The 24869-nt window shown below is 34.6% G+C and overlaps 1 protein-coding gene across 15 annotated transcripts in view; it reads left to right on the top strand.

The window, feature by feature from the left end:
- CEP128 (centrosomal protein 128) overlaps positions 1–24869 on the top strand; it is a 449614-nt gene that overhangs the window by 68905 nt on the left and 355840 nt on the right. For all 15 annotated transcript variants that reach the window (XM_063715661.1, XM_063715658.1, XM_063715660.1 and 12 more), the window contains one exon: positions 10453–10569. In XM_063715661.1, the coding sequence (XP_063571731.1) occupies positions 10453–10569 (117 nt within the window). The remainder of the gene's footprint in view (positions 1–10452; positions 10570–24869) is intronic.

The following is a 24869-nucleotide window of genomic DNA, read 5'->3' as shown; positions in this document are numbered from 1 at the left end:
ATATAGTCTACAGTTTTACAGTTTTACTTTGTATTTAAAATGTAGCCACTGAGTAAAAAGTTAGCAGTTAGCTCAATTCAGAGAGAGCTCAAACTCTTTCACATCATAATTGCCATGCATCAAGAATGACTCCATATCACATACAGTGCAACTGGATGTCACACCTCACTGGTGCCCAGCTCATTGGTGTAATTGCTGTATAAAACATGCTAGTTTACCCAACTATCCCCTCTGCCCAGCTCATGAGGACACAGCCTTTTATATTGCCTAAACCCAGAAAATTGTGCCCACATAATTGTACACTCAGTTGAATTGTTCATGTGCCAGTTCCTTACATCAAGTTGTGATGTTACACCTTGTTTTGTGCTTTCTGTAATTTGCTGTCAAAGTAAGATTGTCTCATAATTGCACAAAGGGCATCTCAAATTTCTTGTGGGTGTGTATGGTCCTGATTAAGAAAAAAATGTCCAAAGCAAAACTTAATAATAACATTGTTGGAATTAAGAAGGTCTTCTGAAGGCCACATGATGTTTGTTTCCAGGGCTTAATATAGACTTTGTGACTCACTTATTCCAATTGAAGTCAACATTTATATTTTATAACTGGTCAATGTATTGTGTTGTATTTATGAATTCATAACCTGCTGTCAGAGAAGATGGTTTCATTATTTGAATGTTAAGCTTCTCAGAGACTGTGGCTGTTTCCCCTGCTTCAGATTTAAGTTTAAAATAAAATTACCAAAATGATGCACATTCACTGTGGCAAACTTAAATATTGTACATATATAAAGTGAAAATAAATGGCTGCCCCTGTTTCTTGCCAATTTCACTTTCTACTGGTAAGCACTGTTAATCACATTTATTGTATATTATTCTGAGGCTACAGTTGTTTATCATGCATTTTCTCAGTGACTATATCTTGAAAGCTTATGGAACACATTTTTCTTTGAGAGACAAAAAGTTTTGGTTGCTGTCATACATGTCAGTATTTGATGTGTTAATCTTTTGTGAATCATAAATATTTTTTGCTAATGTCAAATTGTCCATTGGAAGGGAAGAGTTATTGTTTATAGTATGATGTCATGGAAAATATTTTCTATTAACACTTAATTGTGGTGATACACAATCAATATTGCATAGGCCTTATACCATAGGGGAAATTTCAGTTTATTAGTTGTCTAGATTTTATTGAGTTGAGTGTGATAATGACTGCATGTTGTTTGATTATTTTTGGAGGAAAAAGTCAATTCTATTTTAGTTTTCTATAAGAGGATCACTATTAAAAATAAAAATGTAAACATGGATCCAGCTGTTTCTGGAAGGGTTGACCATTAATAGAGTTTATAAGAATTCTGTCAATACTGCATTTAGAATAACATGATTATTGCATAGATTAAAGCAGCAGGATATATAACATATTTATTTAAGTGGACTCTGAAGCACTGGGTATTGTTAAAGATCTGAGGAATCAACATATTGAAAAGCGAGAATAACATCTTTTAAACAGAATGCTTTTTCTTTTGTTTGACCTTTCATTAAATACTAATCTTAAAAACCATTCTAATTTTTATTCTTGTTATTTTGCTATTTTTATAACCAAATATGGAGATTTAGGAATTTTTGGTATTCTACTATTAAACTTAGTTGATAATGGTATCCTGGTAAATATGAATTTTTTAGTATTGGATTACATTTCTAATATTTTTCCCTTAGGTCTCAGAGAAAGAAAAAATAAAGAAGTTCTAAAATATACTTTCTTTAAAATAATTCTTATTATTAGGAATTATGTCATCACTCAAAAGATATAAATATATGTCTTTAGGTTAAGGTCTACAACCTTCATTTAGGGCTGTTTTTACTTACTTTGGTCTTCACTGTCTCAGGAAATGGCATCATATTCCATCCAGCGCGTTAAGCTGGTCACCAAGGATTCATCTAGATCCATTTCTTTACACCATACTTCCAATCCATTAGAAAATCCTGTCCCTTTAATTTCTGAAATCTTGCTCAGTTCCATCTACTTCTAATACTACTTTTCAAGCTACCATCTCTTCTCAGTGGGTGTACTGCGGTGGCATCCATTGAAGTTGGTCCCTCTGCTCCCATACCTGCCTTTATCTGTGCTTCTCACGGCAGGCAAATTATTTTTTTAAATTATCATTATGTTTAATTATTCCTCCAGTTTTAAAAATCCTACCTGGGTTTCTTTTGTTCCAAATCCTTTACCATGGTCTATAGTGCCTACATTATGTGGCTTTCTCTGTATATCTTGATTTTTTTTTCCACTGGCTGTTTTCTTTTACCAAGATTTTACATTGCTGACTTCCTCTTTCTTTAATATTTTATTATTTTCAGAGTACAAATCTTTCATCTCCTTAGGTAAATTTATTTCTTTGTATTTTTTGGGTGCTATAGTGAACAGGACTTTTTTTTTGAGTTGTTATGTATAGAAATGCTGCTGATTCTTGTATGTTGAATTTTGATTTCTGCAACTTTACTGAATTTGTTTATTACTTCTAACAGTTTTTTTTAGGGGCCTCTTTAGGGCTTTCTATATATAAGATCATGTCATCTGAAAACAGGGACAATTTGACTTCTTCCTTCCTCATCTAGATGCCTTTTATTTCTTTTTCTTGCATACTTGCTTTGGCCAGGACCTTCAGTACTACGTTGAGTGGAAGTGTTCATACTGGGCATCCGTGGCTTTTTCTGATCTTAGAGAAAAAGCTTTTAGATTTTTACTGTTGAGTACTATGTTAGCTGTTGGCTTGTTGTATACGGCCTTTATTATGCTAAAATAAATTCATTCTATGTCTAATTTATTGGAAGTTTCTCTTTTTATCATGAAAGGATGTTGAATTATATTAAATGCTTTTTCTGCATCTATTGAGAAGACCATATGATTTTTATTCTTTATTCTGTTAATGTGGTATATTACGCTTATTGATTTGCAGCTTTGTATTCTGGGGATAAATACTAAGTGATCATGGTGTAATGATTGGTGTAATGATTCTTTTAATGTGCTGCTGAATTTGGTTTGCTAGTATTTTGCAGAGGATTTTTACATCTGTGTTCATGGGGGATATTGGCTTGTAATTTTCTTTTTTAGTAGTGTCTTTGGTCTCAGGGTACTGCTGGCCTCATAGGATGAGGTTGGACATATTCTCTTATCTTCAGTTTTTTGGAAGAGCTTGAGAAGGATTGGCATTAGCTCTTCTTTACATGTTTGGTAGATTTTATCGGTGAAGTAATCAGGTTCTGGGCTTTTCTTTGTTGGGAGGTCTTTGATTACTGATTCAATCACCTTACTCATTACTGGTCTGTTTGGATTTTCTGTTTCTTTGTGACTCAGTCTTGGTAAGTTGTAGGTTTTTAGGAATTTACCCATTTCTCCTAGGTTTTCCAATTTGTTGGCATAAAATTGTTCATAGTATTTTCTTATAAGACTTTGTATTTTTGTGGTATCATTTGTAATGTCTCCTCTTTTACTTTTGATTTTATTTACTTGAGTCATTACTCTTTTTTTCCTTATTCAGTCTAGCTAGCATTTTGTCAGTTTTCTTTATCTTTTCAAAAAACTAACTTTAAGCAGAAAAAAATAACTCCTGGGTACTAGGCTTAATACCTGGGTGAAGAAATAATCTGTACAACAAGCCTCTGTGACACAAGTTTACTTTTGTAACAAACCTGCACATGTACCCCGAACCTAAAATAAAAGTTTACCCAAAAAACTGTTAGTTTCATGGATCTTTTCTATTGTTTTTCTAGTCTATTTCGTTTATTTTTGCTGCAATCTTTGTGATTTCATTTCTTCTACTGACAGTGGCTTAATTTAGTTTAATTTTGTTTTTTAGTTTCTTGAGGTATAGTTAGGTTATTTATTTGAGATATTTTTCTAAATGTAGGCATTTATTGCCATAAAACTCCCTCTTAGAACTGCTTTTTTGCATCCCATAAGTTTTGGTGTATTGTATTTCTGTTTATATTTGTTAAAAGGAATTTTTTCATTTTCTTTTAAATTTTTTATTTGACCCATTGATTGTTCAGAATTGTGTAGTTTAATTTCCACATATTAGTGAATTTTCCTGTTCATTTATATCTAGTTTTATACCACTATGATCTAAAGAGATACTTATTTTCTTAAATATATTAAGACTTGTTTTGTGGCCTAACATGATTTATCCTGGAGAATGTTCTGTGCATGCTTGAGAAAAACGTGTATTCTGCTGCTGTTTGATGGAATGTTCTGTATATGTTTGTTAGGTCCATTTGTTCTAAAGTATAGATCAAGTCTAATCTTTCTCTATAGACTTTCCGTCTGGATGATATGTCCATTGTCCACAAAACTACTATTGTATTTCTGTTTAATCTTTTTCTTCAGATCTGTTAAGATTTGCTTTATATATTTAGGTGCTCTGATTAGGTGCATATACATTTACAATTATTATATCCTCTTGATGAATTGACTCCTTTATAATTATTTAATGAGCTTGTTTCTTTTTACATTTTTTGACTTATAGTGTATTTTCTCTGATGTAAGTATAGCTACCTCTGTTTTCTTCTGGTTTCCATTTGTGTAGAATACCTTTTTCCATCCCTTCATTTTTGTCTATTTGTGTCTCTAAAGTCTATTTATGAGTCTCTTTAGGCAGCATACAGTTGGGTCATTAGAGTCTATGTAGCTACTCTATGTCTTTGATTGGAGAATTTAATTTGTTTACATTTAAAACACTTATTTTATAAGTAAGAACTTGCTACTGCCGTTTTCTTAATTGTTTTCTGAATGTTTTATAGTTTCTTCATTTTTTTTTCTCTCTGTCTTCCTTTGTGATTTGATAATTTTTGTAGTGGTATGCTTTGACTGCTTTCTCTGTCTTTTAAATATGCACAAGTTTTTTTCTTCATGGTTACCATGGTATTTACATAAAATATCTTGTAACCATCTATTTTAAGCTGATAACAATTTAACTTTGACTGCATACAAAGAGTCTACACTTTAACTTCCCCTCCCATTTTACATTATTGATGTTACAGTTTACTTCTTTAAATATTGTATATCCATTAAAATTATAGTAGCTATAGTTATTTTTAATACTTTTGTCTTTTAAACTAGAGCTAAAAGTAACTTAAACACTACCATTGTAAGTATTAGAGTATTATACTTTGAGTATATTCATACTTATACAGTGAATTTTATACTTTCATATGCTTTTATGTTATTAGCATTCATTCATTTTGTCTTGAAGAGCTCCCTTTTATATTTCTTGTAAGGCAAGTTAATGGTGATTATATTCTTGGTTGGCAGCACCCGCCTGCCCCCACCCCCTGCCAGGACTTTGAATTTATCATCTCGTTCTCTCCTGGTTTCTGCTGAGAAATTCACTGATAGTCTCATAAGGGTTCCCTCGTATGTGATGAGTTGCTTTTCTCATGCTGCTTTAGGCATTTTCTCTTTGTTTTTCCCTTTAGAGAATTTGATTATTATGTGTTTCAGTAATATCTGTTTATATTTAATCTATTTGTGGTTTTTTGATCTTCAAGGATCTGGATGTTCTTTTTCCAGATATAGGAAATTTTCTGCTATTATTTCTTTAAGTAAACTCCTCTCATCTCCTTCTCTTTCTTTGCGCCTGGGACTTCCATAATGAGTAAATTTCTTTACTTGATGGTATCTCATAAATTCCATAGTCTCTCTTAATTCTTTTTTCTTTCTTCTTTTTTTGTTTCTCTGAGTGGGCAATTTCAAATGACCTGTCTTTGAGCTCATGATCTAGTTTGCTTCAAGATTGCTCTGGAATTATTCAATTCAGTCATTGTGTTGTTTAGATTAAGAATTTCTGTTTTGTTCTTTTTGATGGTTTCTATCTCTGCTGAATTTCTAATTTTGTTCATGCAGCAATTTTCTGATTTTGTTGTCTGTACAGAAGCTTGTCCTTTTCCACAGTTTTGCTCTCTATGGTTTCAGCTTCCCATGGTCAATTGCAATATAAAAATAGTAAATGAAAAATTCCGTTAATAAACAATTCATAAGATTTAAATTGCATGCCATTCTGAGTAGAGCAGTGAAATATTCAGTGGTCTCACTTCATCCCTCCTGGCACATGAATCATCCCTTTATTCATTATATCCATGCCATAGACACAACCCACCCATTAGTTGCTTAGCAGTCATTTCAGTTATCAGGTTCACTGTCTCAGTAACTTGATAGTGCTTTTGTTCAAGTAACCCTTATTTTACTAAATAATGGCTTCAAAGTGCAGAGTGGTGAGGTTGACAGTTTGGCAAAACCAAAGAGAAGCCATAAAGTGTTTCTTCTAAGTGAAAATGTGAAAGTCTCAACTTAATAAGGAAAGAAAAAAATGTATACTGATGTGATATGAACAGATTTACTGTCTGTGAAATTATGAAGGGAAAAATTATTCATGGTATATATAGGGTTTGATACTATCCTCGGTTTTAGGCATCCGCTGGGGATTGTGCAGTGTATCCTGCATGAGTAAAATGGGACTACTGTATTCTCTTGTAGCTCACTGAACTTATTTAAGATGATTATTTTGTATTCTTTGTTAGGCAGTTTGAAGATCCCCATTTCTTTGGGGTTGCTTGCTGGTGCTTTATTTTATTCTCTTAGTGATACCATGTTTCCCTGATCGTTTATGATCCTTATGGCCTTAGTTTCTGTGCATTTGAGGAAGCAGGCATTTCTTCCAGACTTTATAGACTGGCTTTGGTAGGGGATTCCCTTTACTTAATGAGTCTATGCAGAGATTTTTGGTAGGCTGTCTAGCAGAGTTCATTAATGAGCTTTGCTGCTGGTATCTTTTTGGGAGCTGGCCTTGTGACTGGGTCAGCAGGTGAGCTGAGCTGGTATCTGGGTCCCAGAGGCTAGCTTGTTGTCTGGGTTTATGAGTTTGAGCCTGGAGCCTGTATTCACTGGGGCAGATGTTGACTTTGGGTCTTCTGTGGGGGGGCCTGGATCCTGGTTCCTCTGGGGCTGGCCTGGCACCAGGGTCTACTGGTGTGGGCCAAGTTGATTGGGTCTGCAGGAGTGTCCCTAGTACCTGGGTTTTTAGGGGTAGGCTTGGAGCTTATGCCCATAGGAGCTGGTCTGGCACTGTGGTGAGACTAGAGCCTAAGTCTGTTGGGATCTGCCTGGTGCTGGGATGGGCCTGGTACCTGGGCCCACGGGGGAAGGCCTGGAGCCTGTGCTTACAGGGGCTAGTCTAGTACTGAGGTGCCTGTGGAACCTGAGTTCCTGGAGGTGGGCCTGGTGCCTGCATCTGTGGGGGCTGGCCTGTATACTGGGTCCATAGGGGGTGGTCGTGGTGTCTGGCTATGTACATTAGCATTTAATGTAACATATTTCCCCTAACTTACTGGCTTAAAACATAATTTCATTTGGCAGTTTCAGTGGGTTGAGAGACAGGTGTGGCTTTGCTGGGTCCTTTGGCTCTGGGTCACTTGCAGGCTGCATTCTTCTCAAGGCTTGACTGGAATGAGAAGCCATTGTCAGGATTCAGTTCCCTGTAGGTTACTGGATTTGAGACTTCAGTTTGTCATGACCTGTTAAAAGGCTTCTTTTGTTTCTTTGACATGTGGCCTCTCTGTAGAGCATCTCATAACATGGCAGCCTGCTTTATTAGAACAAGCAGACAAGAAGATGACTGGCAAGAGAAGATGCTAGCAAATTGGAAGTCAGTTTTTTGCAACCTAATAATAGAAGTGACATCCCATCACTTCTGCAGTGTTCTCTTTATTAGAAGAAAGTCCCTAGGGCTAGCCTACACTCGAGGGTAGAGGATTATACAAGTGCATGAATACCAAGAAGCATGGATCATTAGGACCTATGTCAGAAGTTGTGTAAGAGAAACATTAATATCAAAATTAAGAATAAAACTACCAAATTATCCAGCAGTCCCACTTCTGGATACATATCCAAAGGAAATCAGTGTCTTGAAGAGACATCTGTACACCCCATGTTCATTGCAGCATTATTCACAGTAGTCAAGATACAGAAACAATTTAAGTATCTATTGACCAAAAAACAGATAAAGAAATACACATACACACGTATATACACCCAATGGAATATTTTTCAATTTTTAAAAAGAAGGAAATCCTGTCATTTGCAACAATAAATGGATGAACCTGAAAGACATTATGCTAAATGAAATAAGGCAGATACAGAAATATAAATACTGCATTACCCTACTTAAATGTGGACTCCAAAAAGTCTAGTTTATAGAAACAGAGAGTGGAATGGTGGTTGCTAGGGGCAGGGCAGGGTTGGGAGGGGTCAGGAATATGGGGATATGTAGTACAAAGTTTCCCTTATGTAGGATGAATAAGTTCTAGAGAGCTAATGTACAAAATGGTGACTATAGTATTGGCAAAAATAATGTTAGCTAAGTAAAGTGATAGATATGTTAATTAGCTTGACTATAGTTATTTCACAATGTATGTGTATATTAATACATGAAATTATGTTTCAATAAAACTTTTACTTAGGAGGAATCAAAGGCTGGGCACGGTGGCTCACGCCTGTAATCCCAGCACTTTGGGAGGCCAAGGCGGGTGGATCACTTGGGGTCAGGAATTCAAGACCATCCTGGCCAACATGGTGAAACAACATCTCTCCTAAAAATAAAAAAATTAGCCAGGCGTGGTGGCAGGTGCCTGTAATCCCTGGTACTAGGGAGACAGAGGCAGGAGAATCGCTTAAACTCAGGAGTCGGAGGTTGCAGTGATCCGAGATCATGCCACTGCACTCCAGCCTGGGTGACAGAGTGAGACTGTCTCAAAAAAAAAAAAAAAAAAAGTGAGAAACAATCTTCCAAGTATACTAACTCTGTATCATCAATGTATTAGCTATGGTGGCAAAGTTGCTGATGTCTAAATAATTTTGGATATTGATTTCAGTATGTGGTTACTTGGACTGCTTTAATTTTGATAGGATTCTAATAAGAACAGCCTTCTTTTCTGAAATATAGAAGTCATTCAACTCATTGAATTTAATCAGAGAAATTTTAACTACTCATTCACTGTCAGCCTTCAATAGATAGCAAGCTATTTGGCAGAGTCTGGGGATACAGTATAAATTTGGACTCTCCCAGAACTTAACTACTAATAGACTGCTGTTGAAAGGAAGCCTTGACAATAACATAGTCAATTAACACATATTTTGTATATGTATTGTATATTGTATTCTTACAATAAAGTAAGCTAAAGGAAAGAGTTATTAAGAAAATTATAAGGAAGAGAAAATATATTTACCATTCATTAAGTGGAAGTTGATCATCATAAAGGTCTTCTGCCTTCAAGTTGAGTAGGCTGAGGAGGAATTGGTCTTGCTATCTTAGCAGTGGTAGTGGCAGAAGAAAATCCACTTATAAGTAGACCTTTGCAGTTAAAAACCCTGTTGTTCAAGAGTAAACTAAACTTTTGCTCTGCCTAAGTAAACTTACATTTATTTGTTTTAAAACTTGATTGAGCTATAATGCACCATAAAATTAATGCTTTAAGTGTACAATTCAATAACTTTTTTTTTTCCATACATTTACCGAGTCATCCAGCTGCCTCCCTAATTCAGTTTAGAACATTTACACGACCCCAATAAGGTTCCTTGTCAGGACTTTTCTTGATTCTTTGTCATATAAATAATTGGTGACAAAAGATTTCTTATAACATAGCTGTGTTTATTGCTTCTCTTATATGAATGCAAATGTCTTCCGTGTCCTTCTGTACCAAATATAGACATTGTCAATAGTGTAAATTTTATTTAGTGGGCTGTATAATGAAATACATGAGATGTGTTTGAATTTATGCAACTTTTAGTAAGGAAAATTTTGTGTCAGAGAGAAAAGTTCTTTCATGTTTAGGGTCCTGATTAAACATTTTCAGTTTACTTTAGTTTTTGATCTTTTATAGCTTGTTTTATTTTTAGCAGATCGCGGTAGAAAAGATTGATAAGCTAATGTAAAGCCCTCTTAATTACTACCAATAAGCATCAGTTCCTTCATAGGCAGGTCATGCTCATGGATAATAAAAATAGAAAAGAACTAATTAGGTCGAACAATTTATGATTAATTGGCTAACAAATGCAATTTTTAGCAAAATTGGTATTTTCATTCTAACTCACCAGAGGGCACTCTTTTCTAGTGTATTACTTTTAACTCAAATCTACTGAATTATTATATCATACCTCAAAAAATTTGAGGCATTTATTGGTATCCAGGTGTAGATTATTTGGAGATCAGTGATGACTTTCTTTTGTAACTTTCAGTAAGTTTTTTGGCCAGCTATTTCATGTTAGTGTCATTAGAAAGGGCTTTGCAAACAAAACAATCTTAAATGCTTTAAGCAGTAGTGTATCTGCTATAAAACTATCTTCTCAATTTAATCTGTTTTGCTTGCTAGCTCTATAATACTGCTGTTTCTCTGAATTCTTATTAAGGTTTCAGATCGGGTGGAGCGGCGGCTTCAGGAACTAGAGAGAGAGATGCGCACAGAAAGGGAGCTGGTGGAAAGACGCCAGGATCAACTGGGACTCATGTCCCTGCAGCTACAGGAGGTTTGTCAAAAACACTTTCATGGAATGTAAATCTTGAATTTGGATGTTTATTTAGCCATGTTAAAATGGTTATTGCATGTGACAGTATAATTCAACCCATCTGAGAAGTATTAATATCACATATTGGTTATAGTTCAGTGTATAGAATCAGACCTCCGTGGTTTCATACTTGCTGTCTGTGTGACGTTAGTTGGGCAAATTTCTTAACTTCTCTAGGCGCTAGTTTTGTCTGTGGAAAATGGAAATAATAATAATATTGACCTAATTAGATTAGTGCAAGGATAAATGAATTAATGCCAGTAAAGCTCTTAACATACTGTCTGTCATATGCTCGGAAAATGTTAGCTTAAAGTATAATTATTCTGATTAATTTTTCTGGGCATAGACTAGACGAGGGGTCATCAAACTGTGGCTCACAGGTCAAAGCTGGCCCATTGTCTATTTTTGTAAGTAGTTTTATTGGAGCACAACCACTCCTATTCATTGATATATTGTCTGTGGGTGCTTTTGTGACACAATGGCAGAGTTGAGTAGTTGTAGCCCACAAGTATATATGGCCCACAGAGTTTAAAGTATTGGCAGTTTGGCCCTTTACAGAAAAAGTCTGACAACTCCTGAATTAGGTTATTATCAAACCAATTTAAAACGGAGAATAGTTACCCTTAAGGTACTCTTTTTAATTTGAAATTTGAGACATAGATAAAGTTGAAACTTTAGAATAAAGAATTTCTGTATAACATTTACCTAGATTCCCTTATTATTCATATTTTACCAGACTTGCTTCATCATTTATTCTAGATACATCCACATATATGTAATTTTTTGTGAAACATTTTTAATTTGCAGACATGATATACATAATTATCTGTGAATCTTAAAGTCAACTGATTAAAAAATAAATCATTTTTCCTCTAAATAATTTGATATGTATGTTTTCTTTTATAGTTCCAGTATAACAATCAAAATTAGGAAATTAAAATCAGTAAAATACTATGGCTTAATCTATACATTTTATTCAAATTTTGCTACTACAGTAGTGTCCTTTCCTGATCCAGGATAAAATATAGGTTCACACATAGCGTTTAGTTGTCATGTCTCTTTAGTTTCCTTTAATCTGGAATAGTTTTTCAGTCATCACGAGTGATGACTTCTCAGGATGTAAACAATTTATTTTGTAGAATGGCTTTCATTTTGGGTTTCTTGATGTTTCTGCATGACTAGATTCAGGTTATGGACTTTTGGCTTGAAACTCAGATAACTGGAGTTATGTCCTTCCCATAGTATCATATCAGGAGTCATATAATGTCGATTTGTTACATTACTGGTGAAAACTGAACACTTGATTATCGTGTTGCCTACCGGGTGGGTTTATCCACTGTAAAGTTATAATTATTCTCTTACAATTATTTATTTTATAGGATAACTCTTTGGGACTTGAACATATCCTATTTCTATTGTACCTTTGCTCACCAATTTTAGCATCTATTATTGACTCATATGAAACAATTACTACTATAAGTAGTTCCAGATAGTGATTTAAAAATTTTTTTATGATTCCTTTTACATTTGTAGAATCCTACTGTAAGAAAGAACTTTTTGTTATGTGCACTCATGGATTTTTATTTTATTATATTGGTTATATTTTGTTACTATCATTTTAGAATGTTGTTGAAATTCCCTTTAAGTGTTTCTTTGGTCTATACATGAAATATAAAAAGTAGAAACAACAAGAAACCCAAAAGATTCAAAACAAATGGGAATTCTTTTCCTTTATGAAATGGTTTTTCTAAGAGTTCTAAAAATACACTTATGTGTGCTTGTAGATCGTTAATCTTTATTAATCGACAGAGTTTTTAAAGTTTTTTTCACTGTTAATTGAAAATTAGGAACAAAAATTGCAACACTGAAATTTAATGTAAGCTGATAGAAAAATCTGCTTTTGTTTTCTGAAATTCCATTTCCTTCCATTTCACAAAAGAAGGCATACCCTTGTAAGTTGGTAATTACTTTGAAGAGGATATGTTGTTGAATAATTAGATACAGCATGTGGGTAGGCTTTTTTTTTTTTAACCTTGATTTTTATACATTTGTTCTCAAAGCAAATTACATCTGGTGAGCATAAGAATAGTACTAAAGAGACAATTGTTCTTTTCTGCAAGAGAAAATTAGAGAAATTTTCTGTACTTATTTTCTTCTCTCTTTGCAGAATGCACAAAATTACAAAGAAAGAGGGAGAAAAAGATTGCTTCCCACCCCTTTTCTTAAGATACCAGAGCCTGGGTATTTGCATTGAAATTGTCAATTTGACTAAAAGCTTCAGCTGTGATTTGGAATTCCATCTCTGACAATACAATAGGAGATCACTATTGATAAGAACTATTTAATTTCATATTTTGTCACTTTAATATAAGCAGTGACCTATACGTTTTTAAAAAGTGGTTTTAGATTATAAACACAGTAGTGGAAACTAGGAAAGATTAAGCTGATGTATTTTCCTGCTCCCATGTTAAATGGCTTAGACTGTTCTGGAAAGGTCATGTTTAAGGAGAGGAAATACTTTCCCTTCTTTTTGATTATTAAAAATACTTATGGAAATTCATATACCATATGATAATAGTAATTGATGCATTTTTTTTCCTGTCTATGGTGAGAAATTAAATCCATAGTTGAGCAGGTGGCCCTGAACTTTTAGCCACTGTCCTCTTTTGCCTTCTTAAAATGTATCTTTCAATGTTAATGAAAAATATGACATTTAAAACTTAAGACATTAAGAGTTTTCATTTGAAATTACAGGATGCAGAGATTTGAAGGTATACTATATTACAGGGAGGCGTTCTGTGGTTTTGGCTAAAATCTGCTGTTTTTTAGTCATCTCATGGGTCCTTAGGTCCTCAGAGCTTTACCTATTCCCATTTAATGAAAAAGCACAGTGTTAATCATTGGAAATTGGTCAAGGGAAAGCCATTTTCCTTTTCTTTAGAGTTTTTAAAGAATTGTTCACTCATTTCTGTTTATTATCCTGGTTTGAACAAAAGGGCCATGCACGCCCAGGAATCCACTTTCTTTTTTGAGTCTCAGCTACTCACGTGCTATCGAAGTCACATGAATGCCAGACTTTCTTTATTTGGTAAGGACCTTCATATATTGTATTTTAAACAACCTGGTTTGGTATCTCATAGAAGTCTCTTCTTTAAGAGAGAAGAGTATTTTATATGGTTTGTATGACAATATTCTTTTAATATTATCTTTTTAAAATTGTAGATGATACTTTGAACTTTACTAATACAATTCAAATGTTTTTTTGTTTGTTTGGTTTTTTTTTTTTTTTTTTTTTTTTTTTTTGAGACGGGGTCACTCTGTTGCCCAGGAGTGCAGCAGCATGATCTCGGCTCACTACAGCCTCGAATTCCTGGGTTCAAGAGATTCTGCCACCTCAGCCTCCCTTGTAGCTGGGACTATAGGCAGGCGCCACCATGCCCATCTGATTTTTTTTTGTTGTATTTTGGGTAGAGATGGGGTTTTACCACATTGCCCAGGCTGGTCTCAAACTCCTGACCTCAAGTGATTTGTCCGCCTTGGCCTCCCAAAGTGCTGGGATTACAGGAGGGAGCCACCATGCCCGACCTAAATTCAAGTATTGTTAAGCCTATACCCATCAGCCTTTTCTGGGTACACAGTCAAGTATATAACATTGAGGTAAATTATCATACTATAAACTCCTTTTGATGAGGTGCTTGATAGTATCTTAGCTTTGATTGGTTAGTTTAGTGGAGTGGGGGTAGGCTTGGTGGGTTCTAGTGTTGGGAAAGAGGTATGCAGACTGTAAACACAAGCCAAAACCACTTTTTTGCAGCTCCAATATTTACATAAAATCCTAGATAAAAATTTAAACTCCTGGTTTGCATTCTGGAAACTCCTGACTCATTTTTTACTGGCTGTTTCATATACATTGAATATTATTTCTTCATCTTCAGCTGAATTACTTAAAATGAAAAACATGGCCGGGCATGGTGACTCACACCTGTAATTCCAGCACTTTGGGAGGCCGAGGTGGGTGGATCACTCGAGGCCAGGAGTTTCAGACCAGCCTGGCCAACATGGTGAGACCCCGTCTCTACTAAAAATACAAAAAAAAAAAGAAAAAACCAAACAACAACAACAAAAAAATTAGTGTGGTGGCGCACACCTGTAATCCCAGCCACCTGGGAGTCTGAGGCACAAGAATCGCTTTAACTCAGGAGGCGGAGGTTGTAGGGAGCTGGAATTGTACCACTGTACTCCAGCCTGGGTGACAGAGTGAGACCCTGTCTCAAAAAAAAAGAAAAGAAAAACATGAGATAAATGCTGGACACACACACACACACACACACACACACACACACACACACACACACACGTACACTCTTCAGAGCATTTTTTTGAGGCAGGGTCACACTCGCCCAGGCTGAAGTGCGGTGGTGTGATCATGGCCCACTCAGCCTCAACCTCCCAGGCTCAAGTGATCCTTCTACCTCAGCTTCCCAAGCAGCTGGAACTACAGGGGCACACCATTACACCCAGCTAATTTTTGTATTTTTTGTAAAGACAGGTTTCGCCATGTTGCCCAGACTGGTCTCAGACTCCTAGACTCAAGTGATCTGCCTGTCTCAGCCTCCCAACATGCTGGGATTATGGGTGTGAGCCACTATGCCTGGCCCTCTTCAGAGCATTTTATAGCATATTAAGTCACTAGTTTCTCCCTTATCTGCATCAATAATATTCTATGCTTACATATGATCTAGATGCCTTAAAATTATAAGATGTTTCATGGGGAAGTCTGTGGGATAGGCAAGGGCATGGAATCTTAATAGATGATAGTGAAGATTAAGTGAGAAATTAAGTGTTTAAGATAGGAGCTCAGCTCAGTGGCTTTTAGCCTGTTCTGAGGGACAACTAGGTTATGTGAAGCTCATCAATAAACTAAGGCCGTATGAAGAAAAATTAAAGTAATCGATACTTTTTTTCCAACATTTTTCTTCTTTTTTTTTGGAAAAACCTAATGAAGCAGTAGCTATTCATTTTTTTGTCTAGAAATGTTATTGTGGCCCCAGAAATGCTGAGTGATACAGATACTACATAAGAAAAGCCTCAGGTACCCTTTATTAATGTATTTAGTTTGGACTCATTAAGGGAGAAGCTTCCATAAAACCTAAGATGTTATTCTAATGTGTTCTTAATAGCTTTTGCGTCTGCCTTGAGGCTTCTGTGATATTTCGAGTATCACACAGCAGGGGAGAACCTAGTCAGGCAAATATTCTAACCTGGCTTCATTAACCCCTTTTCCTGCACTTCCTTTCCAGACTCCCCTACTTTGTTTGGAGTTGTGGAGGCCTTTCCAAGGCTGGCAGATCTTGGACTCACCTTTATTTACCTTTTCAAGGTTCAATTGTAAAACTTTTGTTTGATCATTCACTTTGCCTTCCTCTTGTTTCCGTAACCAATGCCCCTTTTTTTGTAGTCATCTCCTACATTTTTGCATAGCTATTCATATTCGTATTTTACATACAGTTATTCATAAGTTTTCCTTTCCCTGTGATATTGTTAGATGTTATAAATGCCCATTAAAATCACCCTCACATTGATCATCCCAGCAGCCTCTCTAATCTTTGAGAAGTAATGAGAGTTTAAAACTCAAACACAATTCTATGGAAAGCAGGAGGAAAACTCAGAGGATGTACTTTATTTTTCTTATTCTTAGGACATAAGCCCTAGAATTGAGTCCTTGGGCAGGACTGTGTGAGCCCCATGGGGTTCGGTAAGCAGAGAGTAGTAACACAGGCAAGGTGTCAGAGCCCTCAAACCACCAAGAGGCTGAAAGCACTATCTCAACAGGACAACCACACATGTACTACTTTGTTGGAAAATGCGTGTAGCAAGTGAAAATCCTAAAACTCCTACTCCAGTGTTTATTCTTCACGGGGTAAAGTTGTGTGTGTAGGATAAATCAGGGCTTATTTTGAGCCACACTTTTTATTCTTTTAACCAGCTTTAATCCCATTGACTATTTTTCTTCTTTTATAAAGATGGCATTTTTTTGTCTTTCACTGTCCAGTTGCTGGTAATACATGTTATGTGAGAGCTTTGTCTCTGATTATTTATGTTACTGATTCTTGATATGTTGTCTCCTTTAATTTTACCTATTTTGAACACTTTGCATTTCTAGTATTTGAAGATAATACTTACTAAATGTTTGTTTAATACGTTAAGTAGTGACCATATTAATACACTGTTTTGGTCCTGTGTTTAACTAGGTTTATTTCTCACGTAGTTCTTTTAACATTTCATTATTAAATATTTAGTACAAAAAGCATTTTTTAATTTAACTAAATGTGATCATATGAAATATTCAAACATTCTCTTACAATACAGGCTTATTTATTTATTTACATGGCTGATTTTTTCCTACATCTCTTCCAACTCAGTTCTTTCATCATGAACCACTTCTCTTATCCCCTAAAAAAAGGAACTAATGTTGATGGCCTGGAAGGTATCCCTTTATATTTTTCTGTTTGCTTTTAATTACCTGGACTGATATATATAGACTATATACACCTTTGCATATATGGGGACTTTTTGGTCATGTATTCATTTTTAGAAAATGAGATCACATTTTGTATACATTTCTGCTCCTTGTTTTTTCCTTTTTTTCACCAATGCTTTCTGGAAATTCATCCAACTAGCTGACGTGGTTCCAATGTAATCTTTTATTGCCATTGGTAGATCTTATTTTTCCAGAGGTTCTGAACTGCACGTTGTTCTGCCAGCAATGGTTGAGTGTAGCTCTTTCCCCCACATTCTTACCAGAAGTAGTGGTTATAATTCTTTAAGTTTTTGCCACCTGATGAGTATAAAGTGTTAACTCATTTTTATGTTTATTCGCATTTCTCTAATCGTGAATTTGAATATCTATGTACACATCTCTTGGCAGTTTGCATTTGTGCTTACATAGAGTGCCTATGTATGACTTTTGCTCATTTAAAAATATTGGATTATTTGGGATTTCTCTCTTTCCCCCGGGGATTTTTTTTTTTTAATAGGAGAGAGGAAGGAATCTAATTCGCTTTTTATATGACTCATCATTTGCTTCAGCATCATTTTTGAATAAAAATTGGTGCTTTCCACTCTAATTTAAATGCCACATCTGTTGTATATCTGGTTTCCTACAATATCTATCTGACCTCTATATGCTTTGCCATTGATTTGCTTGTCTAGCCCTATACTAATATAATTTTCTTAATTATTGTAGGTTTTATTATCTTTTGGTAAATGATAATGAAAATCTCTTGTCGTACTCCATGAAAAATCATGCTGGCATTTTTATTGCGATTGTATTAAGTACAGACTAATTTAAAGAGAAGGTCTTTTCTAATGTTTTCCAATAATGTTTTATAATTGTCTGTATAAATGTCTTAGACCTCTTTTGTTAGACTTATTTTTAGGTACCTTATGGTTTTTCTTTCTATTTGGAATGGGATTTTTTTTTTTAAATTGCATCTCTAATTGGTTATTTTTAGTATACCGGGGTACAACTGGCTTTATATATGGTTCTTGTATCCAACAATTTTGCTCAATGCCCTTATTAGTCCTTATAATTTCTTAATAGCTTTACTAACATACTATCTTAGTGTATAGATAATCATATCATTTGAAATTAAAGGCAATTTAGTCTCTTTCTTTATAATTCTTTTCTTTTTTTTTTATCTTATTGCACTGGTTAGAACCTGAAGTCTAATATTAAATAGAAGCAAAGATAGCAAGAATTCTTTTGTTACTTCTATATTTGTATGATTCTTAAGTGTTAAACGTTGTTGTATGGTGTTTGCCCCTACTTTTTAGTGCTAACCTTTGTCGCATTAAGAACATTGCCTTCTATTCCTAGGTTGCCAAGAGATGTTTGTTGTTATTTATTTATTTATTTTAAAAATCATGAATGAGTTGTGAAATTTATCAAATATTCTTGCTGTGCACTTAACTTTGGATATTTAAATATATTGATTTAAATATGGTTGATTCCATCAATAGATGTTGAGTCCTCCTTGCATTCCTGAGAACTTTATTTGATTATAATTTTTTTATACATTGCTGAATTAACTTGCTATTTTTTTCTTAGGATTTTTATATTTGTGTTTATGATTGAGATTAGTTTTCCTTGCACTGACGTTTTTGGTTTTAGAAGCATGGTTACATTAGTGTCATAAAATGAATTAGGTGGATTCCTTCTTTTCCTATTTCGGGTTTAGTTTTGTGTAAGAGAGGGATTGTCTATTTCTTGAATGTTTGTTGAAACTTACCCATAAAACAATTTGTGCCTAATATCTTTTTGGTGCTGCAGATTACTAATTTTTTTTTAATGTTTATTGGCTTGTATAGCCTGTTTATTAAGTCAATTTGGTAATTCATGTTTAAAGTCTTGCTAGAAATAGTATTATTTTATTAGTTTTCTTTTTGACCGGCTTTGTTTATTGCTTCATTAACTTCTGCTCTTAACTCTGTTACTCTCTCTCTTCATTTAAAGGATTATTCTGTTTTATTTTTTAGGCTTGAAAATTGAATGCTTGATTGATTTTTCTGTTTTTTAAAAATGAATAATGAAAATTTAACCAAATTACCATATGCTTTGTTATACTTTTACGGTAATTTTTTTTCAAAATCTTTTATAATTTGTTACAATTTTCTGTATAACTCAAGACTTATTTAGGAATGTCTTTTGGTATTTTCAGAGATGTATGTATGCTTATTTTTAAACTCTTTTTATTGTTTTTAATTTAACTCTTTTGAAAGTTGTTGAAACTTCTATTTTGACCTAATTCTATGACCAATTTTTTGTAAGTACTCCAGAGTAAGAAACAAATATTTTTCTGTGTTTTGGATGCAGAATTTTATGTGCTTGTGCATGTCATACATGCATACATACACACACACATATAAATTTAATAGGTCATTTGTGAATTTTGTTGTTCTGTTCTTCTGTTTTCTTAGTACATGTATCAGTCTAAAGCTTCTCATTATTATAGAGATTATCAGTTTCTCCATGTGATTTGTGTCAGTTTTCTTTTATCTGTTTTGTGCGTGTGGTATCTTATGTATAATTAAATTACTTCTTGGTCAATTATTTTAAAAATGCTACCTAGTGTGCCTCTTGATTTTAACATTCTTAAGATTACTTTATTCATGGCATATCATTTTCCCTCTTTAATCTTTCCTTAGTATTTCCATTTTTCCATGTTTCTTACAAAACACCTTATAGCTTGTTAAAAATAACTTTATCTTATACGTTAATGGTTGCATTAGTCATTTTATACTTACTGTGATTATTGGAATATTTTAAAGTGTTTTTATCATCTTATTTGTTTTTTTTTTAACTTCTCTTTTTGTTTCTTTTTCCCATTTCTATTTGGAGTGGAGTATATTATATATTCATTTTTATACTTTCTGTTTGCTTTGGAGCTGCAGATTATATTTCTGTTCTTTTGATAGCTGTTCTAAAATTTTAAACATACAGTACTTATTAGTCTAAGATATCTATGTTCCAGCTACAGTGGATTCTTCTCAGTGTCTTACTGGAACATTTTTCTTCTGACTCGGTATAACTTCTCCCTTCTCATTCCTCAGGCTCAATTGTCACCTCTTTAGGGAAAACTTTCCCGTTCCTCCTCCCCTTCTAAAATAGCCCCTTCACCTCCATTGCTCACTATCATGTATCATATTACTATATTTTTAAAAATAGCATTTAACACAAACTTTAATTATTGTTTGTTTGCTTATGCTATTATATGCCTTTTGCCAAAGAATGTAGACTCCATTGGAGGGGCTTTGTGCATCCTGTTTATCCTTGTTTCTGAGACATGTAGTACAGTGTTTATCACACAGAGTTCACTGAACAGGTGCTAAAGAAATTGATGTTTCCAAATGTAAGTGATTGTTCAGCTGCATATAACATTCTTGGTAAATTTCACTCCAAGATTTTTATACCTTGTGTTACTCTACTGCTCTCATTCCTGAAGACAGAAAGTAAAAGTTAAACGATTTTAACTTATTTGAAGTTTAATTATATAGTAGTTACAATGATATATTCAAAATTCCATAAACATTCTTCAAGAATTCAATCATAGTTAAATTAAACATAATTCAACTCTATAAAAATAACATTTTCGTATAGTGGGTTGCTGGTTTTCAAACTATACTGACAACTTAATAAAGAGAGCTGGATTTTTGATATCTTTGTGTTTAACAAAGTTTGAAAAAGAAATTTAGAATGGAGATGCCCAGATACATGCATTCTAAATGTATACCTCTTTGAAATATTAATTATGGATTTATGAAGACTGTTAATATAGCTGTGTGAGCGTGAATAAAGTGACATTTCATGGAACTGTTTCCTTTGTGAGTTGACAGCAAATGCTGATTGACTTTTGAGATACTGCAAATAATGGACAGAAAGAATTTTTAAAGAGACTTTGTAGATACAATTCCTTTTCTTTGTGTTTTTCTGAATGTTTGTAAGGGCGTGATCTTTTAATTTAGATTTTCACATAATTTGCATTAAATGTTTTAAATAAATTGATAAAGGTCATAGAATACGTGACAGGGAATTACTACATGTTTTGACCACTAGTCGTCAGTATTGAACCATTAATTGTGAAGTAGTAGATACTGTTTATTAAAGTTGGCCAAGTTTATTGAAAAACAATTCTTCATAGTGTGTATACTCTCAACTCTTAGGGCTTTGTGAAAGTGTACTTGGCACTAGCCTCACAAATGAAAAAAATCTAATTAACTGTCTGTTATTAAAAATTTAAATTTGAAACGGTGTTACTCTCCACTGGTTAAAAAGTATGACACATTGTGTATTTTATATGAAGACACCTGCTGTATTTATCATGAAAACTGTCATTTCTGTGCCTTTGTGTTAATAGTTACATGCTTCCTCTTCAGGATTACAGGTTTTTCCCTTTTTCCTTCCTCCTTCCCTCCCTCCCTCTATGGAAGAAACTATTTATATCTAGTAAAACAGATTATAATTTGATATGAGCATTTCTTTCACGGGAATCATATAATCCCATTCCCTTTTCCACTTTTAATATTTCGAAGCTGTGCATGCAGAATTTTCCCAAAGATACTTTCTCTAAATATTCATCTTATATAGACCTAAACCTCTTTCTCCTAATTATTATTTTCTTGTTTTTTGTGGTGATTTCCTTTTGTACACTGTTGTCCATCCACCCAGTTATATTTATTTTCTATTGGTGTTCTGTTGGATAGTTTATCCAACAGATAGATTATCCTTCGCCTATTTTTTCTTTAGTTGTTAGAAAAGCATTTTTTATAGCTCTCATGACTCATTGCATTTCTAGTTAATTTGTATTTCTATTAAGTACCCCAAATCCCTTTTTAAAAAATATTAAAGTTGTGGTATTAATTATTTATTGCTCAAAAAATGAAAAACTGTTATTTCTAATATATCTTTGTCCATACTGTGGTCAAGTATTAGGATAGTATTTAGAACTGTAACCTCATTATTTCATCATTTAATGGATTTTGTATGGTTGTGAGAAAAAAGTTACAGTTTTATGTTTATTATCCGAGAATGAGATCCTGAAGCTTTCCTCGCCAGTGTTAGTCTTGGATGAGGAATCAAGTTACAGTGATGCTGTGATTCAAAGCCACAAAGTGTGGGCGAACTTGGGTCTCTGGAGCTCCCAGTTTCCAGTTCTTTCTCCTCCTGACCTGTGAACTTGTTTGGAAGGTGCAAAATCTTACTCTTTTTGTGTGGTTCATTGAAATAAGTAGCTCATATGTTTCTTCTTAAACAGATGGATAACCATCTTGATAAAATAATTCGTTTTATATTTTAAAACCTTTATATGTTTCCTTTATGTCCTTGCCTCTCCTTTTCTCCTGTTCTTTACACCAAGTCTATCATTAAATTTTGTCAGCTCTATTTAAAAAATATTTTTTTAAATTGGAAACTGTTCATTTCCTACCACTACATCTCCTCTCTTGCTGGGGCTAACGCTGTAGCCTCCTTGCTTCCATTCTTACCTCCTTGTGGTCTTTTACAGAATCAGATAATGTCACATCTTTCTTCAAGACCCTTCAATGGTTTCTTTTCTTTTTTTTGAGACAGTCTCACTCTGTTGCCCAGGCTAGAGTGCAGTGGCATGATATTGGTTCACTGCAGCCACCACCTCCTGGGTTCAAGTGATTCTTATGCCTCAGCCTCCCGAGTATCTGGGATTACAGGCATGTCCCACCATGTCTGGCTAATCAATGGTTTATTTATAGAAAACAGAGCCCCTCTGATCTGGTTTCTGAATTCCTCTCACCCTAATTTTCTTTCTTTCTTCTTCTTCTTTTTTTTTTTTTTTTTTGAAATGTAGTCTTACTCTGTCTCCCAGGCTGGAGTGCAGTGGCACGATCTTGGCTCACAGCAGCCTCTGACTCCCAGGTTCAAGCGATTCTCTGCCTCAGCCTCCTGAATAGTTGGAATTACAGGCATGTGCCAAGACACCCAGCTAATTTTTTGTAATTTAAGTAGAGATGGAGTTTCATCATGTTGACCAGGCTGGTCTCAAACTCCTGGCCTCAAGTGATCCTCCCACCTTGGCCTCCCAAAATGCTGGGATTAAAGGTGTGAGCCACCACACCCAGCCCCTAATTTTCTATTGTTGTTCTTCTTGCCAACTCTAGGCCAACCATCCTGGCCATCTTGCTTTTCCATGGATATACCAGGTACCTCCTGCTCCTGGGCATTTGCACTTTCTGTTCCCACAGCTAGGAATTTTCAGCTCTGAAACAATTGTGCGGTTTGTGCCCTCATGTTCAGACCTCTACTTCAGAAAGCCCTTATTGACTACCATAGATAAAACACTCCTTCACTCCTGAGCCCCTTGCACTGTTGTATGTTTTCTTAACACTTTCATTATTTGTCAACCGTCTGTCCCCTTGAGCAGAATGCAGGCTTTACGAAGGCAGGGACTTACCTGCTTTACTTGTTGCTGCATCCGCAGTACCAAGACCAGTGCTTGGCATAGAGTAGGGGCCCAGTAAGTGTTTCTTGAAGGAATGAATGAATAAATATTTCATACTGTATAGTAACTATTCATTCAGTAAGATATTCATTTGGCCAATACTATCTTGTACCTAATATAATTCAGGTACTGTACTGGGGACTAGGGATTTAAAGATACCTAAAATACTATCTCACCTTTTAGGGACCCCTAGTTTAGTTGAGGAAATAGAGATGTTAACTATCTTTGCAATGCAGTAAGGGCATTATTCCACATTTGTGTAGTCTACAGAATATCTCAGAGGGGAAATAATTACCTCTTTATGGCCCCTTGGGGAAAGTTTTGGTGAGAGAGGTGGCATTCATGCTAAGACTGTGTTTTCACATTATTTTAGGAAATTCTTCATGAATGTGATTCTGCCCCATTGCTTGTTGTTACATGTCAAGCACTTTACCAGTCCGTGGCTGAAACACTTACATAAGTTTTGACTTACTATCATTTTTATCCATACCATTGCTCTTTGTCCTATCATCGTACACCATGCTAATTATTTTCTTCTTTATATTTGTTACTTGTGGTAACAAATAACAAATTTTTTCTTTGCAAGGATGAAATAAACATTGTTCTCTATAAGACTGTGAGAGAACCATTAATGTCAACATGCTGATAAAAAGAAAATGGATGGTGAAGAATGATTGACTATTATAGGATTTAGTTTTCAAAGGCGTTTGAACACTATTTGGCACAGCTTGAAACATGCAGGTCCGAGATACATCAAGCTCTTCAGTAGCGTTCTTTAGTCTTTTTCTTGATTTCCCTCCTTGCCTTCTTATTTAGCCTTTTACAGATGACACTAAAACACTTTTAATATTTTTTTCAGTGAAAGATTTTTTTTCCCCCAAAGCTTCTATAGAAGAGAATTCTGAAGAGACCTTGGAGGGTGTCTCTTTCAACCTTGTACTTGATACTTGAATTTCCATTTACAGAGCAAGCTAGCTACTTAGATATTGTAGACAGTCTCTACAAGCTATATTATCTTTCTGGTATTGGGAAATAGTTGGCTGGATTAAAGAATATTCTAGTTTGATAATATATTTCAGTGGCCTAGTATTGAATAATGATAAAACAAAAGTTGAAAGTTTAGAAATGTATTGCACATCACAGAAGTAGTAGCATGCCAGCTGTTAGCTTTTGGATTCATTGAAGGGTGCAGTTTTATGAGATGATGTATAAATGTAAGTTGCCATGAAA

Source organism: Pongo abelii, chromosome 15 (genome assembly GCF_028885655.2).
Source record: "Pongo abelii isolate AG06213 chromosome 15, NHGRI_mPonAbe1-v2.0_pri, whole genome shotgun sequence".
NCBI lineage: Eukaryota > Metazoa > Chordata > Mammalia > Primates > Hominidae > Pongo > Pongo abelii.
Note: the sequence above shows the minus strand (reverse complement) of the source record. Positions and strands in the feature narration are given on the sequence as shown.